Genomic DNA, 13,950 nt, shown 5'->3' on the forward strand with positions numbered 1-13,950 from the left:
GTTATGCTGCGCCTGGTCTTCTGCCTGTTTTCAGAGTCAGACTAGATGACTAGAGGTTCTTTGTTCTCGATTTCTCTTGTCAGCTCAGACGATTATTTGTACTGGAAGTAATCTAAATAAGTACAGCTTTTTTTAATCGGGTGCATGCCTGACGTTATATACATATATATTTTTTGGGTGTGTTTGTATCTGTCATGTTTGGAATTATATCCATTGCCAATGAGAACCTTACCAGTGTTGTCAGATACAATGGTGCAATAAGTAAGTATAATAAAAGAAAAATGATTTGCCTGACCCCCAACTCCTGGTCTTGACTATTTTAATACCACCAAAATATATGCAGATTGTAAAGATTTGTGTTTCTAGCACCTTTTTCATGGTCGGCGGTGAGTCAGTGTGTGATTACTTCATCACCGTGACTCACTGGTGCTTAGTCACCACTTATACTGCAGCCAATCAGCTCAGCCTTCTTCCCGTGTCACTCTTGCACATTTCCCCCACCACATCTTCAATTTCTCCTTCTTACTTAATTTCCATCCCATTTAAATGTGATTGGGCTTTTTCACCAGAAAGTATGATTAGTCCATATGAGCATAAATCCTGATGTTGAAAACAAGTCTGAACCATGATGTCACCATAAAGGTCAAAATCATCACACGAAAAGAGTTTTGGAAATTCTGTGTTCCGTTCATTGTCGGGTTTCCAGCTAAGCTAAAAAATGCTGGAAAATGTGTGAAGAAATAAACGAGAAATAAATGTAATAATATCCTCAAGAAAAACATAAACCGTGTGTAAAAATGAGATTTGTTTTTAAATTAGTATATGTATGATCATAATTAAACATGTATGTTATGATTTTAACATGCTTATAATGCATTTAAAAAAAAAAAAAATTGAAGTGATTGTCACATGTGATACACAGCAGCACAGCACACAATGCACACAGTGAAATTTGTCCTCTGCATTTAACCCATCACCCTGAGTGAGCAGTGGGCAGCCATGACAAGCGCCCGGGGAGCAGTGTGTGGGGACGGTGCTTTGCTCAGTGGCACCTCAGTGGCACCTTGGCAGATCGGGAATCAAACCGGCAACCTTCTGATTACGGGGCCGCTTCCTTAACCGCTAGGCCACCACTGCCCCATTTATGATTTGTATTATGTATAATATGATATATAATAACCTGCATAGTCAGTAGCATCAATTTCAATTAATTATGAAAGCCAAGTTTTTAATTTGTATTTTTAAAAATAGTTTTCTTAAGCCTGGGCTGAATGCCACGCCAGACAGATGAAGTTATTACCCTTCTTGTCCTGAGCTGCTGGCCGGGCCGATGTCGCCCCCTGTCGGCAGCCCCGAGAACACGCACCAGCCGGCCGACAACATAAAGCACCGCTAGGAACACGACGTCTGCGCCGAATTTATCATCTCAGCTGGGTAGGCAGTCGATATATATATATATATATATATATTTTTTTTTTATTTCTTGTCCGGATGATGTAAATGTGTGTCGCTTTAAAGGGAAAATAATGTTTCGCTGGACGTGGGTGAAGTTTTTTTTGCTACCATGCTAGCTAGTAGCAGCCTGGGGAAGTGCGATGGATCCGTGGATTTAGCGAGCTAAACATGTCGCTTATAATGTACATCAGTGTCTTGGTCCCTGAGGGGCTTATTAATTTATGTTTGGCCGGGTTAATATAATACAGGTTAATATCGCTGAGTTGTATCGCCACAGTCACAAACAAGAGCAGTGTTTACATGACGACCTGGTTCCACTGGCCTGTGGATGTCAGGATGGGCTTTTATTACAGAGGAAATGTGTCGTCTGTGTTCTGTTACCCAGAAAGGGTCGCCTTGGATTCGCAGCCCTGCATCCGAAAGTGGAGGACGAGTATTTCACCATGAACTCTGACACTGACGGTGAGAGAACATAGACACACATAGGCATGGTGTAATTTAGTAACTTGGTGATTATTGTGATAGTAATATGATGGGTGATTGTCGGGGTCTCTTGCCAGGCGACATGGAGAACCAAGCAGAGCTGGAGGAGAAAACAAGGTTGATAAACCAGGTTCTGGAGCTGCAGCACACACTGGAAGGTGTGTGTGTGTGTGTGTGTGTGTGTGTATACATATATAACATTAGTGCTTATATATATAAGTGCTATATATATATGTGTGTGTGTGTGTGTGTGTGTGTGTGTATATAAGCACTAATGTTGTATTGGTTAATGATACACAGGAACACATAGTGAAGTGAAAGTGATTACTTGTCATATGTGATACACAAAACAAGGCACAATGAAATGTGTTCTCTGTATTTAACCTGTCACCAGCTGTGAGCATTGCCCGAAGACGGTACTTTGCACAAAACCACCTTAATGGCTGGTAGATTCGAACCTGCGACTTTCCGATTATAAGCCTGCATCCTTAACCACGAACATTATGACCATTATTTCAATATCAGCATGTCAGAGCTCAACATTTTTCCACGTAACAATGTTCATCCCCAAATTGTCTTTTGCCTGTGCTTTTGTGTTTGCACTTTGAACAACATTATGGGGATCAGGATCAATTTCTTAGCATGTTTAAATGGTAGTCATGGTCATATAGCGGACCCGTCATCGGAAGGTTGCCAGTTCAAATTCCGGACTGCCAAGATGCCACTGAGGTGCAACTGAGGAAAGCACCATCCCCACACACTGCTCCCCGGGCGCCTGTCATGGCTGCTCACTGCTCACCAAGGGTGACGGTTTAAAGCAGAAGACACATTTCGTTGTGTCACTGTGTGCATCACATTGGCAATCCCTTCACTTTCACTTTATATTTATAATAGCAGAAATAAATGTTGACATTGTTCTTCATATCTGTTACGAGACATTCTAATAACACATTTATAACATTCAGGAAGATAATTTCACACAATTTCAAACTAGGCAGTCTTCTGTTCCAGAAAGTGTTGCGAGTTATTAAAATATTATATGCGTTGGTGCATTATTATAATTTATTTACCTTTGCAATGGTAATTTTGAAAGTGACCTTGTTGCAGATCTCTCTGCCCGGGTGGACGCTGTGAAGGAAGAGAACCTGAAGCTGAAATCCGAGAACCAGGTTCTGGGCCAGTACATCGAGAACCTCATGTCCGCGTCCAGTGTTTTCCAGACCACTGACACTAAGAGCAAAAGGAAGTAAGGAGCCCTTGTGTGGTGGTCCTACCAAACTCCCCTCAAACCTTTTAACAGCCCCTCTTCCCCATTTCTTGAGTAGTGTGCAATTGAATGCCAGTAATATTATGTTACACACACCAATTTAACATGTTTACTTTCTGAGGACTTTTACCTCTGGCCATATTTTATAATTTTTTTCCTTTAAACAAAAAAAAAAGGTTTACATAATGTATTTTTTTTCTGTACGCAGTATTTTTTTCCCAAGATTTCTAAAACAAGTCGTTTGTTATCTACTGCACATGGGATTTATTGGCTTTGTTTGTTTTAATATATTCATATATATTTTAGCGCAGCATCATATTGTCAGTGTTGTTCCTGTTTTTGTTCTAGTCTGTGGCTTGTCACTGCTTTGTAGATGAAGCCCGAACTACAATGGCGGCAACAACCGTCACTTTCTACAGCTGACCACGCTTTCTTGGCGAAGCCAAGTAGTTAAGCTGTTTAACTATGTAAGCACTTTGGGCATTTTAGCCTAGGAGGTAAAACTGGAGTCACAGTACTACACTGTACATCAGTTCTTTTTTTGGTGCTATCAGTACACAGGAGCTCGTGTTAGATGCAGCTGGATATCAGCACACACCCCAAAGTATCTGTGTAGTATTAATTATGTGTACCATTTCATGTTTGTCTTTTAGTAACAGCAGTAATAATATTGATAATTGTTATTATCATTAATAAAATGTTTGGTTTGCATTTGTGTGTGTGTGTGTGTATCATTAACTCAAATCTGTTTGCTAAATCGAAATCTTTTTTTTTTTTTTTTACTTTTACAGGTGTACTAAATGTGTCCGGAGGGATAAGTAACTTTGTGCGATTTGTGTGAAGTATATCCACAGCAGCCCTGACTCGATTATACAGAGTCTTGAGTCTTAAAGGGCTATCTGTGAATGTGCACCGCATACCTATTGGCCAGATGTGTTTGACTTCAGTGATTTTCATGGTGTATGTAGCGTTAGATTGGACTTGGGGCTTTTAAGTTCATGCCATGTGAGGTGTCGGCATTGCATTCCTTTTACCCACGAGCTAGCTGCTCTCCTGACTAATCTTCCATAAATGTGCTTATTAAGCTAACAAAGAGATGATGATGTAATGATCATGATAATGTTTTCATGATTTTTTGGACAGCCTCAATCAGTCCCATTGCATGGTGTGACACTAATGAAGCCTTGTGTTTAAGATATTTAGAAGTAGTAGAAAGACTCACAATGCTGAATAATCATGGTGAGGAGAATAACTAATGCAAGATCTAAGGATGTTGTGTTCAAGACATGCAAAGTGTGTTATATGGCATCAACACGTACGCAATAATATGCAGTAATTCTTCAGCTTTCATATTTTATGGCAGTTTTCAAACTTTTCTTCAAAATTTCTTCAAAATTCAGGCATTGTGTAAAAAAAATGTACTATTAAATAACAGTCTTGAAAAGTGACATGGTGCTTTTTTGCAGTTATAACGGTGCCCACAAGGGACCACTGTGGCTCACAACATGGCCCCGGAGTGAGACGGCTCCGGTTTCTGCCCTTCGCCTCCCTGTCCTCCTTCATCAAACTTTAATGGATATCTGTCAGAGAAAGTTATGAGTGAGTGTAGAGCATGAGTGTTAACCAAACCTTAAGAACGAATGTGTTTTAGGTCGGGTTTCAGGACACGGCGCTGTTGAAACCCTGCGTATGTAAGAAATGCCACCAGCAAATGAATGGCAAGGGCTGGGTTTCGGCACTCTACTGCAAATACAGCCTCCCTCTCCCGTCCTCCACGTGAATAAAAGCCCTCACTATCACTTTAGATAACATTTAGAGTTGCTACAGTGCGCAGCGTGTTCTGTTATGACTAGAAGACCCTTGGACTTTGAAACCATAAAAATATATGACAACAAATCCTTTGTGCAAGTTGGTCTTCTGGCTGCATTCATAAACTTTGGACCTCCAAGATCACCAACAGTATAAGGGGTTTAATGTATAGGCGCATACTAGTTGATTTGACTCACTTTTATTACAGAATTATGATTTTTCAGCTTCAATAGTCTTTGATCAAGTAAAACAGTGAATTCTTGATCTGTATTTACTTTTTTAAAAGAGGCTTAGGGAAGGAAGTGTCTCAATGTGTGTGTGTTGTCTAAAAATAAATATACGATATATGAACAAAAATAGTTCATACCTCACTCAATAGAACCCACATGTCTGAGTCTGAATGGACCACCAGACGTATGGCAGACAACTTCTGGAATACTGAATCAATCTGCCCCTCTGCAATCCCATTCACAAATGAACCTGATTTTAGGAGAAGAAATAAAAGAAAAAGCACAAAAAGTTTATACAGTACAGAAAAAAATTAAGCCATTTCATTCTCAATTTTCCATTCTGTATCATGTATCCACCTTGTATTCAAATTGTCTGATGTAACCTTTGTTTGTCCGTGGGTCGCTTTTGCAATGGACATTTGCATGTGATTCTGAAAGTTTTTTACCCCGTTGTCTTTTGAAAGTACATAGTTCACTTTGTTGCTTCGAGAAACGTTGGAGAAAAATGAAGTCTCCAAGTCATACAGTTACTTGATCATGGAGGTTTTTATTTAGCAGTTATCCGGAGTATATAAAACTGTACCTAGTTTTAGGAACTGTAAAAAGTGGAGCAGGACTGGAGTTATGTCTGTTCACCAAAACAGAGTGAAGACCATCACTTAATTGCCTATTTGTAGGGAAGTGTGTAGTGAAGAGGGCCTTTCCAGAACAAGATACAGTACTAGTAAAATGTTTGGATGACCTACTCATTTTTACACTATAGAACAAAACTGTTGAGCCATGGGACGTAACGCACAAAATAACACGTGAAAAACTGCAAACAAGGCAAAAAAAGTTGAACATTTGACTCTCTCCAAATCAGGGATCTTTCGCTGTGATGGCAGCATTTCACACTCTTGTCATCTCTGCACCACCTTAAGTTAGACGGGGACGTTTCCAACAGTCCTGAAGGTTTATACTGAACACTTTTTTTAATGATTCACTTATGTTAATGAGCACCTCATAAAGCGACTTTTGATGACAACGAAAAGCCGCAATGAAGGTAAAAACTGAAAAACATACTTCAAAAACATACTTGTCCTTGAGGACAAGGAGCAAGAATTGACCACAGCACTGGAAGGATGATTCACTCAAAATGTGAAATGTTTCTCAAGAATTACGGAACGACACTCAGAACTGACTAACTGCACCCAGAATGGGAGGATCCTTACACAACTGGCTCTCTTATTATCTTAATTTTTAGTGTGAGAAATTACAGTCTATTGTTTGTCCTTCTTAGATGTGTCTTATCTCATTTTATGGCACAAGGTGACAGGCGTGGGAATACATACCTATTCAGCGCATATGTGTCTATTTATGTGTGTATTATAACACCAGTGGTTTCACTAAATTCAATGAGGCAGAACTGGCTGTCGGTCTCTCCCAGCTCTATAAACTAATGAATGATCTCCCACAAGCCAAAGTCTACAGATGGAGAACAATATTGTATTGCTGCTCAGAGAACAGCGTCTCTTTCTCATTATTGTCATTATTTAACAAAAAACAAGGACATTATGCAATAAATGCTTTAGCCAAATCAATAATTTATCAGTTTTTGACATAAGGTTTTTTTGTCACATTAACCAAATCCTAGAGAAACGGTGGTTTTGATTTGACTAGGTTGTATTTTTGCACAGTACTGTATGCCAATAGTGAGCGTGGGCTTAAATTTGCTAGTGTAAGGTCAAAAGCATTGTCAGGATATATGTAAATAAATAGATAAAAGCAGGACGACACAGTGAACAAGTGAGCTGTCAATCATCCATTTTAAATACTGCTCATAAAAACACGGCAAACAACTACACCCCAAAAAAAACCCAGGGTAGGTAGTGTCTCTTCTCTTCAAGATCTTCTCCAAATTGTTCTCGCATGTTTACAGGCATTCACACACTTATTACGTAGAGCCGTTCCAGTCTAAAAATAGCTCCATTTTGGTACGTCGCCAGGATGTGGCAACATCCGCGTGTCTGTGAAAGCATCGGGTAACTGGGCTTGATGAAAAGTAAAACATTCACATGTACCTATCACCACGAATCCATCAGATGACAAATGGTACTGGGCGGGTCCTGTCCTCCCAAGGTTCTCACTCACGGAGTGCTGGAAAACATGCAAACAAAGCAACACAAAGAATTCATGCAGACAGTGTGCTCACAAAGAAACCCGTCCCGGCGGGTCCAGGGCAAAGAAAACGGACACCCTAACAAGCGAGCCGAAAGCGTGATGAGATCCTGGACAGACAGACCACAAAGCTGACACGCCCTATGAGGAAACAGTTGTTTCTGCTCCGAGCCGTAGTATCATGATCCTGACATGACGGGATGCTCTTTCTGCTCGTTTCTTCATCCTCCCTAGTTGAAACAACAGGGCTATATTTACCGTCATGCTGCGCCGACGGTCATTTGAGCACGCATTTATGCCAAGATCTGCATTTGAGAGTCAGTTTCCTGTTTTTTTTTTTTTTTTGTTTTTTTTTAATAAGTGGCATAGATGTACCTCTTCAAAACCATTCTTCAGCCATATTCTACGATTACCCTGAAGGTGCACTGCTCACCAATCTGCCCCGCTTGAGAACATGGGTAATCCATGGGTGGGAAGGATAATTACTTCAGCGCCTTGAGGTTGCAAGTGGGGAAGGTGTTTATAAAATTCTACACTATAGCCTCTTATTAAATTCTTGTTTTTTCAGGTCAGTCTCCCCTCCTTCCCATGATACTTACGTCACTTGGTAGCACCTCAACCGTAGTGTTGTGAAACTTGTCACTGCTGGCCTCGAAATTGCCACTTCGGAAGAGGTATCTATAATGAAAGGGACACATTTGCAAGTATTTTGCAAATAGCTTCGCTCCTGTTGGGTCTCAAGGTCATAAGGTCAGGAGCTCCACCTTTGAGCACACCCAGATTTACCAACAAGAACAGGTGTGATGTCACGTCGGCCAAACTGTGAATGAATCAGTGTCTGTAATTGCTTTTTAACTCCTGGACTCTGTGTAAATTCCAATGGTAAGAACTAAAAGTATTATATTCTATACCAATCGATTACAACAGAGTCATAGTCCAATTATTCAACTAAATGTATAAAATGTAGTTTTTTTTCCTGGCAATCATAAGTAATCTTGAGCTGGCTTTATGCCAAAGTATCCTGCAGTCAGTGAAACTGCAGGTTGATAAGGACACATATTTTTCCATTTATCGCAATATGCGCCTTGGTATGAAAATTGATATGTGTTAGACTGTAAAGACTGTGTTAGACCGGTAGTATATATGTTTTGGGCAAGACAACCAGTGTAACAACTTACGCCAACAATGAAATCATATCATTCAGATAGTTTGACGTGAGTAGTCAGGAAATATAGTAATATATTCATTTTAAACTCTGAGCCTTACTCTTTGACTGGTTGTGGGGTGAGGAAGTCTATCTGGATGAAGTCCCCTACTGTGGGACTGAAGGCCCAGAAGAAGTCTTGCCCTCGGTAGGCTTTGTCCAGGGTGTGGCCTTGATAGGGATTCAGGCTGGTATTCACATTGGCTTCCGGGTTCCCGTGGGGTATGAAAAACGGGTGTTTCTCAAAGTCCTTATCCTAGGAGAGCATATCTCTCATTATTTGTATGGGAGTGTACATGTGAGACATACAGTATTGTTGGGGTGTGTACGTTCTTCCATTAAACCATACTGAACACAGAGGCATTACTTAAAAAAAAAGTCAGCAAAATGTGTTCATTACTCATTTCCAGCATTTCACAATAGTTTACTTACTCTTAGCTTCTGTATCTTCCCTGGAAGGGAGGAATGAAGACCAACATGTTGGAACTGGGATGGCTTGTACCTTTGCTTCAGTTTGTCTTTCTGCTCTGCACATTGTTTCTGTTTGAACAAATGGAAATTGGTTACATTGGATGTGACCAACCCTGATAAAACATAAGGCCAGCATCACCAGTGAAAAATGTTACAATGTCTTGTACTTGCGAGTGGGGTAGCAATGACTAAAGAGTTTCATAGCGCCAAAGTTACCGCACTTTCTTCAGGGTTGCACACTTTGACCCACAGTATATGATCCAACAACCAGTCAATGGGCTTGTCTTTGTGAAACATCAGAAAAAAGTCGACAATCATTGGCAGGTCAGTGGTCCGAAACATCTTTCCTGCAAAGGAAATGCATCTATTCAATTCAACTGAATTCAAATAGCAAATTATAAAGGTCCCAAATATGTAAATGTTTTGATATTATTTATTTATTCACGCATTGTTCATTTCAACAACATGCATTGCATCTGGAAAGTAATGTAAAAGTAAAGTTAAGTCAAAGTAAATCACTTTTTCCACATTTAGTTGTGCTACAGCCTTATTCCAAAATTAAATACATTTTTCATCAGAACTATACACACAACACCCCATAGTGACAATGTGGAAAAAAATGTTTACTTGAGATTTTGGCAAATTTATTAAAAATAAAAAAAATGAGAAAGCACATGTAAGTATTCACAGCATTTGCTCAAGACATTTTTATTCCTTTTTGGCAATAATTACAGCCTCAAGTCTTTTTGAATATGCCACAAGCTTGGTGCACCTATCCTTGGCCGGTTTTTGCTCATTCCTCTTAGCAGCACATCTCAATCGGATTTCAAGCCTGGGCTCTGGCTGGACCACTCATGGTCATTCACAGATTTGTCCTGAAGCCACTCCTTTTGATATCTTGGTTGTGTGCTTGTTGTCCTCCTGAAAGTTAAACCTTCACCCCAGTTCAAGAGTGCTCTGAAGCAGGTTTTCATGCAGGATGTGTCTGTACATTGGTGTAGTCATCTTTCCCTCTATCCTGACTAGTTTCCCAGTAACATGATTGCCCTTGATTGTTGCCCTTGTCTTCTGTCCACAGAGGACCCCTGGAGCTCTGACAGAGTGACCAGGTTCTTGGTCACCTCCCTTTCTAAGGTCCTTCTCCCTAACCAGCACTACAAAGAGTCCTGGTGGTTTTGAACTTCTTCTACTTACAGATGATGGGGGCCACTGGGCTCATTGGGACCTTCAAAGTAGTATACATTTTTCTGTAACCTTCACCAGATTTGTGCCTCGAGACAATCCTGTCTCAGAGATCTACAGACAAATCCTTTGACGTCACGCTTGGTGTGTGCTCTGACATGAATATTTTTTTTTATTTTTACTAAATTTACCAAAACATCAAGTAAACCTTTTGCCATTATGTCATTATGGGGTGTTGTGTGTGGAATTCTGAGGAAAAAATGAATGTGAATACTTTCCAGATGCACTGTATATGCAATTCACTGCAATAAATATCTTTTCTCTAGGAGTACTATTACTACTACCGCTACTCCTTCCAACACTGACTCCAAACCTACTGCACATGATGTCTGAGGTTTATACTATTTTACAAAAGAATTGTCATAAAAGTGTAGAACAAGACTGACCGATAAAGCCAAGCTGAGAAAACTCCAGGAACAGCCACTCATTAGACAACACACTGGTGGCAAAAGATTTCATCACCTTAGAGTATCCTGGCCTCGCCACAATGTCATCTTCCAGCTGAAACATGCTCAGACCCATCAGAAAAGAGCTAAAGCTGCGTTTCGTTCAATTTGCAAATTATGCAAATGAAAGATATTCAACAGGAGTACTGACCTGAACGTAGAAGATGGCTTTGGGCTGAGCGTAGAGCATCAGGAAGCTGTAGTCTAAATTCTGCTTGGTTCTCCATCTGCGACAAGCCATCAGTTTATAAAATTAACACAGACACACCAAGGCCCACTTTTCACTTTAAATCCTCTTGACTCACTTGACTCTGTCTTGAGTGTCTCCAAAGGTGCTCTTCAGCTGAGTGAAGTCTGGATAAAAGTGAGGGGAAGGGGCGATCACTTCCAGAAGCCCAGACTTAACATCGTCTGGAAAGCTGTTTAAAAAAAAAACACACACACACACACACAAAATCAACTCAAACATGGAACTCTAGTGCCAATATTGTACAAGGTCAGTCAACACACACTCACTTCTTTTGTAAAGTCTGCACCACGCTCTTCACAAATGACATGTTTGACTGTAAGAAGAAGAATAACGCTGTAAATATGGCTGATGGCAATGATTTCATAATAAAATTCTTTTGATCCCAGTGAATTTAGCAACCTGCATTACAAGTTGTTTGGCCTGAAGTACCAAACACATTTTACTGATTAAAATGAAAAAGATTTCTGTGTTCTGAATGCATAGATAACCTCCATTCTTTCCAGGTATTAACATTTCATATGTTTATATATAGAGTGATATAAGGTGGCACCTCTGCAACGAAGATGATGATGACCATATCTGCCTTATCCTGCGAGCTCAGGTCAAAGAGGAGGGAACCCACAGTGTTCACCAGGTAACTGTCCTTTTGCCTTTGGACGGTTGGGATACCCAACACCAGAGTCACTGAGGCACACACACACACACACACACACACACACACACACACACACACACACACACACACACACACACAAGCAAGAAAACAGGCATTTAAACAGGTATGACAACTGACTTTTCACAACTTTCATGCAAGGGACTGCATTTCTTTACACGAAAGATAACAACAACTAAAACAACTAAAAACACACATTTTATTACATATTATTACCACCATTGCTGCTGTATGGGTTCTGAGTGCATGACAAATGGAAATGGCAGTAGGTTAGTGAGTAGCACACCCAGACCCTGTCCTCCTCCTCAGTCCACTGTATTTCAGTGTTTACGTGTTATGTGCCTCCCCTGCCGCTATCTACATTAACAACAATGGCTGTGAAAGCTCAGGATCTCACCTCCAAAGCGACCTCTGCCCAGGTGGACCTGGGGTCGCAAGCTGTCCTCATGCTGGCTGAGGTGGGGCAGGTATGAGAAGGTGCGGGGCTGAAAGCTCAGGATAGACGAGTTCCTCGACCTCAAGTCATTTTTGATCTCTGCAAATGACCGAAAGTGGAAGAACTTGATAAACCGGGTGGACTGGAGGACGATAGATGGGGTGTGGAGGAATTAACCGTATGGAAAAAGAAACCTCATGAATAATGTTAAAGCTGAACTGAACTGGTGGGAATGCATCAACGCAATCTGTGCTCATCTACCTTTAGAAAGTTGCATGCTGCTGTTTGCGTTGTGACTGAAGTTGGAGAGCTTCTGAAGGACATTGCTGAGCTCCTGGGTTAACAATGCCCCTTTCTCCTCAGCCAACATCAGCCTGTGGAAGAGCCCAACCAAGTCAGGCTGCTTCACACCAACATCTGCGTAAAATGAAAAAAAATCTGAACACACATCAGTTTGAAAGAAAAATTGAAAATTGTTTCTGATAAGTAACATCTAATATTAGTAATAAACCTGAAGACAACTGAAACACATTAATCATGAATCTATGGAAGCTCATTTACATCAATACGAAGGGAATTTATAATGAGAAAATGTCATTATTATGACACATAATATCAGATCATTATTATTTTTATTACTTCCTCATCGTAGCTTAAACAGGCTTCCTATGACCTGGTTTCAGCAGAGTAATAAAATATCAGGTGAACGGTGAAATTTCCTTTATTAATTGAATTATTTCATGATGTAATGCATGCGCATGATTGCTTATTTAATCGGATGTAATATTATTAATACAGGCTTTATTTAATGCGGATTTGGTGAGACTAAGTTACTACAGGAAATGCGTTCAGTACCATGTTTCAGTGTCCAACTGTTTATGATGTAAAGGACATTATATTTCCAAGGCATCTTTTCCATTCGTCGATCATTTAAAACCCGCTTCATGTCCACACCTACCTCTTTCAGCAGAGAACCAGGAGACCAGCAAAAAGCTCCCGCAGATCCCGATCACCAGAAAAGAGCCATTCCTGATCCTCATCTCATCTCAGAGACACCTGCCGCCCGCTGTCTCCAGGCCGTGGGTGCTGTGGCGGGGATCTCGGGATCTCTGCGGGGTCACGCCGTGACGCCGCGAACTTTGGTGAATGAGCGTTGTGGAGTCGGAAACGGGGCGGAACCTTTTATTACGTCCGAGCTGCTCACACGCGAGGTGAGTCGCTCTTGCGCGTTGACTCGTTCGTTTACTCGGAGCAGCGCAGCCTGACCACATTAACGCGGAACCCCCTGTAGGAGACCGACCAATCAGCAAGCGGCATTTTAATTGAAACGGTAGTTTACAAATCCCGTCGTGGCTCAGGGTGTCTCCTCTGACATGGACTGGGCGGTCGCCTCAAATCAGTTTGAATTGTTCCGGACCACCTTAAATTCCGGGGAAGTTTTCTCTAATCAGCCAGTAGAGGGAGTTTCACTTCTTTGAACAGCTAGTGTTCTAGCTGTGTTTGTCCATATTTTCTACCATAAATTAGGGATGTCCAGATATGATATATCAGTAATCAGAGCAAAAACAAAATCTAATTTTGAAGAAACTAGAATATAAAACATGTTTTCAGTTATTCCACCTTTTTTTGTTAAGTACATAGCTCCACATGTGTTCATTCATAGTTGTGATGCCTTCAGTGAGAATCTACCAATGTAAATGGTCATGAAAATAAAGAAAACACATTGAATGAGGAGGTGTGTCCAAACTTTTGGCCTGTATTGTACATATATATATATTCTCTGTATTTTTTCAACACACTTTCAACACATTTTCTTCACTCAGATGC

At 40.6% G+C, this 13,950-nt stretch overlaps 2 protein-coding genes across 4 annotated transcripts; one reads left to right on the plus strand and one right to left on the minus strand.

Moving 5' to 3' along the window:
* Window positions 1–1,325: 1,325 nt before the first annotated feature.
* scocb (short coiled-coil protein b) lies at window positions 1,326–5,217 on the plus strand. Of its 2 annotated transcripts, XM_028960197.1 has the most exons (5): window positions 1,326–1,434; window positions 1,841–1,917; window positions 2,016–2,096; window positions 3,046–3,184; window positions 3,997–5,217. In XM_028960197.1, the coding sequence occupies exons 2-5, from the start codon at window positions 1,899–1,901 to the stop codon at window positions 4,025–4,027; spliced, it is 270 nt and encodes an 89-aa protein (XP_028816030.1). In that variant the 5' UTR covers window positions 1,326–1,434; window positions 1,841–1,898; the 3' UTR covers window positions 4,028–5,217. The 2 variants fall into 2 exon arrangements, with proteins under 2 accessions (XP_028816030.1, XP_028816031.1); XM_028960198.1 differs by lacking the exon at window positions 3,997–5,217 and having other exon boundaries at window positions 3,046–3,916.
* Window positions 4,542–13,357, minus strand: LOC114768094 (alpha-1,3-mannosyl-glycoprotein 4-beta-N-acetylglucosaminyltransferase B). 2 transcript variants are annotated; one of them, XM_028960196.1, is made up of 15 exons: window positions 13,082–13,357; window positions 12,385–12,540; window positions 12,085–12,265; window positions 11,565–11,698; window positions 11,281–11,327; window positions 11,070–11,183; window positions 10,916–10,991; window positions 10,705–10,819; window positions 9,293–9,423; window positions 9,038–9,145; window positions 8,668–8,861; window positions 8,001–8,079; window positions 7,305–7,380; window positions 5,382–5,494; window positions 4,542–4,785 (listed from the first exon to the last, which is right to left on the minus strand). In XM_028960196.1, the coding sequence occupies exons 2-15, from the start codon at window positions 12,445–12,447 to the stop codon at window positions 4,768–4,770; spliced, it is 1,449 nt and encodes a 482-aa protein (XP_028816029.1). In that variant the 5' UTR covers window positions 12,448–12,540; window positions 13,082–13,357; the 3' UTR covers window positions 4,542–4,767. The 2 variants fall into 2 exon arrangements, with proteins under 2 accessions (XP_028816029.1, XP_028816028.1); XM_028960195.1 differs by having other exon boundaries at window positions 12,085–12,222; window positions 13,082–13,356.
* Between the last annotated feature and the right edge of the window lie 593 nt (window positions 13,358–13,950).

Source organism: Denticeps clupeoides, chromosome 18, assembly GCF_900700375.1.
Source record: "Denticeps clupeoides chromosome 18, fDenClu1.1, whole genome shotgun sequence".
In the NCBI taxonomy this organism is placed as follows: Eukaryota; Metazoa; Chordata; class Actinopteri; order Clupeiformes; family Denticipitidae; genus Denticeps; species Denticeps clupeoides.